This window comes from Puntigrus tetrazona, chromosome 1 (assembly GCF_018831695.1).
Source record: "Puntigrus tetrazona isolate hp1 chromosome 1, ASM1883169v1, whole genome shotgun sequence".
NCBI lineage: Eukaryota > Metazoa > Chordata > Actinopteri > Cypriniformes > Cyprinidae > Puntigrus > Puntigrus tetrazona.
In genome coordinates, this window is record NC_056699.1 from 1,883,740 (window position 1) to 1,893,817 (window position 10,078).

The 10,078-nt window shown below is 37.9% G+C and overlaps 1 protein-coding gene across 3 annotated transcripts in view; it reads left to right on the forward strand.

The window, feature by feature from the left end:
• zgc:152904 (uncharacterized protein LOC767777 homolog) overlaps positions 1 to 9,457 on the forward strand; it is a 181,155-nt gene extending 171,698 nt beyond the window's left edge. The window contains exons 16-18 of one of the 3 annotated variants that reach the window (XM_043246036.1): positions 2,931 to 3,138; positions 4,951 to 5,070; positions 7,060 to 9,457. In XM_043246036.1, the coding sequence (XP_043101971.1) occupies positions 2,931 to 3,138; positions 4,951 to 5,070; positions 7,060 to 7,174 (443 nt within the window). In that variant the 3' untranslated portion in view covers positions 7,175 to 9,457. The remainder of the gene's footprint in view (positions 1 to 2,930; positions 3,139 to 4,950; positions 5,071 to 7,059) is intronic. The other 2 variants (XM_043246046.1, XM_043246053.1) reach the window with 2 other exon arrangements.
• Positions 9,458 to 10,078: the final 621 nt, after the last annotated feature.

Genomic DNA, 10,078 nt, shown 5'->3' on the forward strand with positions numbered 1-10,078 from the left:
GCAGAAGTGAAATGAAAATATCGTCCAGATTTGGTTTGGTTTTGCTTAAAAAACAAGCACAAATATCTGCCAGCGGGGGAAGAAAAATAACCTTAACTCCAAGACTTTTTCTAACCCCATTGGCAGATATTTGTGCTTCTTTTAAATGCTTAAATGCGTCTTAATAAATTCCAGAATTTGTAGATATTTATACAAGAAAAATAATGATAAATCCACATTGTGCACATGAGATTTTAGGTCGTATTTAGTCTCAGGATACGGGGGAAAGTGCATATATATATATTGCTCTTGAGGCGAGCCCTTAGTAGTCAGCAGTAGTTCACTAGCTGAGGAACAGATCTCTGGTGTCAGGTCAGCAGGCGGTGGCTGTAAAACGCTGCGTGGGCATGAATATGATGATATGGACATTTGGCTCTGTAATATTATACGATAGCGATGCTTCATTCGGGACTCCGGTCATTTGGCGGCAGATAATGTTAGCGGAGTGTGTTTCTCACCGAAAGCGTTCGGGATCACTCTAACCTGAAATAAAAATCACTCGTATGAAGGCTGTGTGGCGCATACGGATGAAAACGTCAATGCGTTTCTGCTTGAGGTTCATCTGCATGTCCCACTGTGAGTTTTTTTCCATCACAACAACTCCTTTTGGAGGTTTATTTATAGTTATAATTAATTTTAAGCCTCTTGAGTTGAGTTCTATAATCAGGCGTGCATAAACCTCTACAAGAAAAGCGGCCGATGAATATTGACTAAAAGTGAAGACGCGGTGTGAGAGGCTGAGTCGTTCAATCGATTAGTCGATGTTTAAAGGGACAGTTCACCCAAAAGTGACATTTAAGTCCTAATCTGTATTTTGGGAAGTTGGTTTCTTTGGTTGCTTGCGAAAGTAGGTGTTTTAAAGACTGTCGGGTTTCAAACGGTTGACGGCAGCCATTCACTTCCGTTTAATGTGAAGGCAGTGAAGGGATGCGTGCTCACCCTCAAACCATCCGAGACGTAGATGAGCTTGTTTCTGGAGAACGACGTTGGCGTCTCAGCAATGGATGTGAATGGGTGCCGTCGGAATGAGAGTCCGAGCAGCTGATAAAAACCATCACGCTACTCCGGTCCATCAGTTAGCATCTGGAGACGACAAAAGCTAAAGCTTAGAGCTGTTTTGTCTCATAAATGCTGCAGATTGCTCTCCTTTTTCACTGGAGGTCATTATGAATTATGGAGTCATGGAAAAAATGTTTTAATGCTGGATTAGTTTGATTGCTTTTGTTTTAACGTCTCCGGATGTTAACCGATAGTGCTGTGATGTTCTTATCGGACTCTCGTTCCGACGGCACCCATTCACATCCATTGCTGAGACGCCGACGCAGATCTGATGAAGAAACCAACTCGTCTGCATCTCGGATGGCCGGCGAATTTCATTTCTGGCCGTATTTTTCTTTAACTCGAAGCGGCATTAAATATTTGTGCACAAGTGAGCGTTTTGAAGTTTGATTCGCGTTTGCCTCGTCCGGCGCCGAACACGTTTGCGTTTGATGCGTCTCTCTCTTTGATAAGAATCGATGCAACCCTCTGAAGATGTTCGGACTCGAGGTTTCCCATATTTAAGAGTTTTCTTCTAATCAATCAGCGCTTCAGGTGTCTGCAGTACATTAGCAGACATTTAGATGCTCTTAGACTGTGTTTATGCTGCAGGTGAGTCGATAAACCGTAATAAGAAGGTGAATGTCAGTCTACGGTGGTTCTTTGTATTTCTAACACGTTGTGTGTGAATCTTTGAGGCTTTCATCCATAACACATCAAAACAACTTGAAGATGGACTGCAGAATCATGTCCTAAAGCTCTGGCTAACTTCAGATCAATACAGGAAGAGCTGTGGACTAAACACATCAGAAAGAGTCGTATCTCTGAACCTGTGATTGCTGAGAAATCGTTTAAAAGGTTTGTTTTCTGTCTAGCTTACAGAAACGGGTTTTAGTGGAAGAAAGAGGAACTGCACGGGTAATGGCCTTTTGGTTTGCATCTTTAAGCATTTCAGTGTACCGCAGGCCGCCATGTTTCTTTCAGGTTAAGCTTCTTGGTTTTACGTTATCATGAAAGAGTGATGCGCTTTTCGGAAAAATAGAATAAAACAGACCCAAGTAGTCTGGAGGCCGTGATTCTTGTTGTTAACTAAAACTAAAAAAGTACAAATTAACCAAAAGTAAAATTAACCTCACCGGAAATTGCTAAAACAAATATAATAAAGCAAAATATGAATGTATTAAAAATAATAAAAAAAAAAAAAATTTAATACTATAATAGTACATAAATAATGTTGTTTAATTTGTCATAAAAGCATGTTTACTGAACAGTTTTACAGTTAAAACTATACAAAAATTAAATAACATTATAAATAAAATTAAATAATAACATTAGATTAAAAATTGAACTGAAATTAGTTTAACTTTTCTAAAATAAACCATATTTAAGCTATATATATATATATATATATATATGTGTGTGTGTGTGTGTGTGTGTGTGTGTGTGTGTGTGAAATTACTCAGATTAGAATTTAAATAAAATAAAAATGAATGTTAGAAAAATAATAGAAAAACAATAGAAAAATATCACTCCGCGCAACAATGTTGATCATCTATCAGCAAATGTTTTTTTTTAGCATGTGAACTTGCAGAATGATTTCATTTACGATCTTTTAAGAACATGACTACATTTTAAGAAAGAAAGAAGATGACTTTTTTTTTAGTTTTTTAATATAGCAATGTTTGATCTGATTAGTGTCTTGCGCATTGCATTTATTCTTACTGATAGATAGAGAAAGAGAAAGAGCGTAACATTTGATGCAGTTGGATGAAGCGACACTGAACTGTACCCAGAAGACGACCATGAAGACGTTCTCTGGTGGTTGAGCGTGTGTTTGCTCTGCTTGCTCTCAGCAGACTCCCTGTTCAGCGGCCTGGGCCTCGGCGCGGTGGTGGGGCTCGGCGTGGCGGCTCTTCTTCTGCTGCTGGTCCTGGTGGACATCAGCTGCTTCTTCCTGCGCCAGTGCGGCCTGCTCATGTGCATCACGCGCAAGCTCTGCAGCAAGAAGACCTCCACCAGCGGCAAGAGCAAAGAGCTGGAGGAGGGCAAAGCGGCGTATCTGTGAGTTCATCCGCGTTCGTTTGCATGGGTGCCGTCGACCCTCGGCCCTCGGTCTCGCTCGTCGTCGCACTGCAGCTTTCGTTTGATGTGATGCATGACTGTTTGTGAGTATGCCAGTCGTGCTTTAACAAAAACAGCCGTGAGAGCCGGTTCCACCAACGTTGTTCTAACATTGTTTTTTTTCATCCAAGCATCTCGTTGAATCCTGAAGGATTTTGTGGGTGCTGAAAAAGATCATCAAGGATGACTTAAACTGATTGAAAAAGCATTTATAAAAGGGTTTCAAATTAATGCTCTATATTTTTTCGTCCGTGAATCCTGATTGAGTGGCACTGAAGACTGCAGCAACGATGCTGAAAATTCAGCTTAAATCCCACAAATAAATTATAAGTTAACAAGCGTTCACCCTGAAAAAGGTTATTTTACGTTGCAATAATATTTCGCAATTTTTACTGTATTTTTAATCCAATTCAAGAATTTGAACAGTCCCAGAGAGACGTTTGGTTGGAAAAATGTTAGAATAACTTTGTTTTGTGAGACTGCGTTTGCATCGCTTAGCATCACTTCAATGATTTTATAATCATTTTAACATTTACTTTTAAAGGGCTGCTAACGAAGTCATCATCTGTCTCCTCTGATTCTGATGATTGATAGAAAGCGACAGTCATTAACTAATAATGTGGGTCGAATTCCACCCTCAACGTACAGTAAATTAGTTCATAATATTTCCCTATTACCATTAAAGGCTATTAATAATCTGCACATATAGATATGCAGTAATGGGCTCGTTTAATAACGTTCTGCTGAGTGAGTTCAGTAAGTGATCAGACAGATGGTTTGGTTTGCTTTAGCATTAGCCAGACCTCGTGAGATTCATTTGCTAATAAAAGACAGAGTCTATTGATCTGTTTGCATTAGCGGCGCATTAAGTCTAGCGTCGGTGGGTTTACAGTCATAATCATCTTATGGAAGATTCTTTCAGATATTTTTGCTCACATAAACAGTTGGAGTACTCGCTGTAGTGTTATTAGCATTGAGACAGGAGTCAAGATAAAATCAATGGAGATTGAGGTTTAGATCCGTCTAGCAGCGCGAGAAGAAGGACGTTATGACATGCCTTAGCTTCTTTTTAAGCTTAAGCGTCTTTAATAGATACATGATCGTGTTCAGAATGGATTATAAGGTTTTAAAAATAGCTCACCCAAAAAATCAATTTGCTGAAAATGTGCCTTTTGAGATGTACATGAGGTTTTTTTGAGTAATGTGTTTCAGCGACGGATGCACTGCAGTGAATGGGTGCCGTCAGCTGATAAAAACGTCTCGATAATCCACAGCACTCCAGTCCTTCAGTGAACGTCTGGAGAAGACAAAAGCTGAAATAAATCCAGCATTAAGACGTTTTTTTTTTTCCATAAAGGTGCTTCCTCCAGTGAACAAGTGGTCTGGTCTGAATCAGGAGAGAAATCTGTCAAAACAGTCCAAAATAGCTCTAAAGAGACAAAAGAGACTATAGTGATGTTTTTATCAGTTTGGACGGCACCCATTCACTGCAGAGCATCAAATGCTGGGATGCATTTCTCCAGATCTGATGAAAAAACAAAAACTCATTTTAATCTTGGGCGGCTTAAGAGTGAGAGCATTTGCATTCTCATTTTTTCATCAAGTATATACTAAGGAGAAACTAGCATGCAAGCATGTGAAACGGTTGAGATAGTAGTTGACTTTTGTTAGTGTGCCATTCTGAACATCCCCAGTGTGCACTTGTGTGTGTTTTAGTGTGATGGACACCTGCATGTGTGTTTGTGTGAGTAGGGTTGATGGCTCGAAGGAGCCCATCGTGGAGATGAGAACTGAAGAAGAGAGAATTACTAACCAGGAGGACGGCAGTCCAGTGCACGAACCCAATGAGACGACTCCTCTGACAGAGCCAGAGTAAGAGTTAGAGCTGAAATGTCAAGTGCGTCAGAGACAGTACAGGCTGTTTGGACCATTACTACCATTCAGAAGTTCAGGGTTAGTGCAATTATGTAAACCAAAATAGTACTTTTATTCATCAAGGATGCATTAAACCGATCAAAAGTGACACTACGATGTTTATCGTGTTGCAGAAGACTTCAAGACTTTCTATTCACCTGTGAGTCCTGAAAAATCTAATCTATCAGCTTTTGTCAGCATTGATTATAATCATAAATGTTTCTTGAGCTGTAAATCAGTATTTTATTATGATTTCTGAAGATCGTGTGACACTTAAGACTGAAAATACAACTGCCCTTCACCGAAATAAATTGGATTTTACAAGATATTCACGTATTTGTCGACATTTACATTTATCTTCACATCTGTTGAGATGTTTTCAGATATCTGAAAGCAGCTATTGGAAGTCATGATAGTATTTCCCAATTTTTACTGTATTTTTTATCAAATAAATGCAGCCTTGATGAGCAGATGCGCCTTAGTTCATAAACATTAATTAATTGTACCAATCCCAAACTTTTCAGTAGAAGCCGAGTTCACGATCTTTGACTCTAATCACTTTTAGATCTGTTCGGATTCAACCAACAGACTTAGTACTGTCCTGCAGTCTGTTCTGTCTTAGCAACATCTCTGAACGCCTTAGCAACGGTTTACTAATGCTCAATACATATTTGACCTCCAAACTAATAATATCTTTTTCAAAGAACAGTTGGCACAAACTTTATCAAGCCGTCTCATTTAATATTCTTTCAGTTTTTTTTTTTAAATTGCTTGCTTAGTAGCCCTAAAAATGACTAAAGGAGTGCTTTTAAAGTAAAATGGATAATGTTTTCATGTGTTATACCGAATGTTGATTTACATAACTATGGCCATTATAAATATTGTGGAAATATTTTAAGGATGGTAGCGTCTGAAGGCGAATGTTTTCACGTTTCGTTTAGTTTAGTAGTATTTAGTCGAATGTTTTTATTCACTGATGTTACTCGCTCGTTAATTATTAACTATAACAATAGGTGCTATATATTACCAACCACACCACCAAACAATAATGTTTTCTTAATTATACATTTGCATTTCGGTACTCAGGTTATTTAAATTAGTGGATTCTGATTGGCTGCCAATGTTTTTATTGTCTTTATTGTGAATTCTGAAAGTAATTCTAACAATTTATTTACTTAAAGCACAAAATAAATATGAATGAACACGCCCACCAGCATTAATCTACTTTCCTGATTATTGCTTGTTGGACGACATGATTGGTTAATTCGCCGTTCGCAAAGACCCGCCCCCCGTTAGTGACTGTTGCTATGTCTGACAATAAATAGTAGGAACATGACCTCTCATGTTTAAAAAACGAAGTGTAAATATGTTTTAAAAACTATCACCACATGTGATGATCGATAATATCATTACATCTCTAATAAATATAATTTTGTGGCTCTTTAATGTTTCGTGACAGGTTGCTATACACTTGAACCGATTGTATTTTACTATTAGTTATAGCACAAAATAAACATGAATGAACATAACACTCTATTTCAAAAGACTTCATTTCAGCCACGCAAACATGTTATTTTTTAAGTCCACAGGCTTTAATCTACTCTCCTATCTTGTATAGTTGTCAGACAAAATGGTGGTAGATTGTGTGCTATGATTGGTCAGATCAACTGTTAATCAAAGTCTCTGCGAAGGGACAAATATATGGCTCAAAATTCAGCAGCCGTCAACAGGTGCAGAAAAATGTTCGTTTTAGCCTCAACCAGCTGATCAGCTGATGTACAGACGCCACTGGCGTTTTCAGCTTGTCGTAAAACATTTGCATGCTAACGAGATGCATGACCTTTCCAAAGTCCTGTCCTTCTGTTGTCAGACGTTCGGCCCTCGTTTGTGTCAGAAAGCATGTTGGATGACAGAATGGTGACTAACAGCCACTGATTCTGACCGCAGGAAGCTCCCGCTGAAGGAGGAGAACGGCAAGGAGGTGCTAAAGCCGGACTTGATCGAGATCAAGGTCCACACGGACAACAGCCTCCACACAAAACAGGACGACAGCAAAGCGTAATGGAGCCCGGAGTCCATCCCAGCCCGAACAAACTCAGACCAAATGTAGAAAGCAGAAGATATCATAAAAGAGGGGTAAAAGGGGTGTGTAAATATGTTCAAATGCAAACAGGGACTGCGTTTTTTGTGATAAATCTACTGTCCTTTCTATTCACGATGACTCCGGCGCTACTTTTCGGTTGGCGTGTGCGTCTTGATGTTTCGGTTTGGCCATGGAGGATCTCAGAAATGAATTTCCAGACCTTTCTTCTACTTTCCAGGCATGTCGAGTCGATTTTTTTCTGCCCAGCGGGACATTGTGTTGTGTCTATAGTCTCGATGATTTCAGATTCTGGGCCTCTCATCTAAATGTGTTAGAGACTTTTTGGTTTTTGGCTTTTTCAATGTTTTGGTAGGACTTTTCCATGGGGAAAAAAAAAAAGATCCAGATGGATTGGATTTCTTCTATTTTTCCAGGCATGGTGATGCGTCTCTATGTATGTCCAATTCCGAAGCTTGAAGACCTCAACGGTTCGTGTTTCCCATTTCGTCGTCATGAGTTTTAAACGCAGGGGTCACTTCGAAAAAGAAACCTGGCAAAACTTTGTAGTAAAGTGACTTTGTAGTTTGGATTTGCGCGACTGCCATGATGCCAGATGAAATGCTCTTATGAATTTATGTTGATTAATGTGTGCATGTGTGGGTGTACGTGAGGATGAGTACGTGAATACACGAACAAAGATGCGAATGGTTGACGGACGCTTTATGAGCGCGTTATTCAGATAACTGATGTGAACATGGACGCAGTTTCATTCATTTTCTCAGGAGGATTATCTTCGAACAGTTAGTCCATCATGATTAGTAGTTATGCTGGAATATGTATTTTTCTCGTTTTGTATCATTTATATATCATTTACATTTTCATGTATATTATTTTCTAATTTATTATGTGATTTTCTAATTTATTTGTGATTTTGTGATTTTGTTCAATTTTAATTGTCTCTATATAAAATTAGCAACGTTGACTAAATTGTGTGTGTGTGTGTGTGTGTGTGTGTGTGTGTGTGTGTTTATAATTAAGTCAGCATAGCTAATTGGTATATAGCGAGTTTAGTTCTATTTAGTTTTTATAATTCTATTATGTACTTATGTAATTTTTATATTTTTATTTGACATTCGTTTATTTTAATTTCTGCCTTTTTATTTCAGTATTTTTGATGCTTTGACTTAAACGCATTTATGTTGCTTAGTTTCTAAAGCTGCATTGCTAATTCAGTTTGTCTTTGTAATATAAAATCTATATTTTAATTTAATGACATTTTTAATTTTAGCTTGTCTTTGTCGTTTTATTGCACGCTTTCGTTTAAGCGTATTAAAAATGCACCATCTTATACAGCATATGTATTATTTAATTTAGTTTTATTTTTAGCCATTTTTGAAATTCAAGGCAACATTTAAATTCAAAGATTCATTTAATGTATTTTTTCCTTTTATTTCAAGTAACGAAGCGCACATGTCAGTCATTCGCGTCTGTATATTTGCGTAGCGTGAGATTCTGGTCGATGTTGTCGATAAAAGCCAACATTTGCCACCTGAGAGCCACTTTAGTTCTTATTATATTTGATATATTTTACTATGGTTCACAGCTGTTTGTACATACATGGCGTGTGATGTAGTGTTCCTGTAAAACATTAGGAATGAAGTTCCAGATCAGGCCGAGTCTCTTCTGTGGAGTCATTAATGGAGCAGCAGGGCATTATCTACCAGATCTGTTTTGTAAAGTGTTTGTAAAGCCTGTATGATGTCAATGAAACCAGTCACACGAGTTGCAAAAAAAGATTGCGTTCATTTGTACTTTTGCATTTTTCAGCGAAGACGTACAAACCATCTGGATAGAAAACATCTGTTGCTGTCTTTTTGTTGTCGTTGTTGTTGTTCTCCAGAACTCCACGTATGTGAAGTACCGCACTGCATTAAGCCAGAAATGACAAAATAGATCAAATGTTACATTAATTACGAGCCGTTTCCAGCTGCTTCTCCCTCGTTATTGAGTTTCATCCAGCGACTCTTTTGTGTTTCAGTCTCATTCAGACGAGTTTCTCTTCTAATACTCTATGCATTCACAGAAAAGACTTCTGCTTTTTATGTTCTGGGTCGTTGAAGCTCTTTTTCTTCCGTGTTCGTTGCAGGTCTTTAGTTGATGGAGAACATCTGAGTCCTGATCTTACCACTGGAACACCTGTTAAAACTGTAATTTACCGCTGTAAATAAATGTGTACTAGTATAAGACGGTGCTTGTAAAATATTCTCTCAGTGTCTGTTTCTTTCCATCGGCTAGTCGAAAATGTTTTAATGTTTTAATCTCTGCTGCTCACCAGTGCTGCATTTATTTGATCCAAAATACAGTAAAAATGTAAAATATATTAATACTATTTTCTATGTTAATATCTGTTAAAGTGTCATTTGATTTCTTCATCACATGATCCTTCAGAAACTATTGTAATAGGATGATCTGCCTCTCTGTTATTATTTGTGGTCAGTTATTAATATCGGTTATTATATTTTTAATGAACGTTTTAATGAAAATTCAGTCAATAATGAATAACATTTTCATATATGCACATAGAAAACAAAATAGTTGTTTTTTACTGTATTTTCGATCAGCCTTGGCGAGCAGAGGAGACTTGTATATAAATCTTTGTGGTAACTTTGAACTGATTGTATGAATTTATTTCGGAAGCAGAAGCGGCTTATGATCCACGACACTCGTTCATTTCCCAGATGGACTAAAACAGCTGCTCAGGTACAGATGAAACTGAACAGGAGGAACATTTTATTGTTTAAAGGTCGCTCTTTCATAGCTCGCAAAATTTGATGTGTTATTCCGGCATTAACAGATGTTTCTTGTAATATTCCTTTGGAGAAA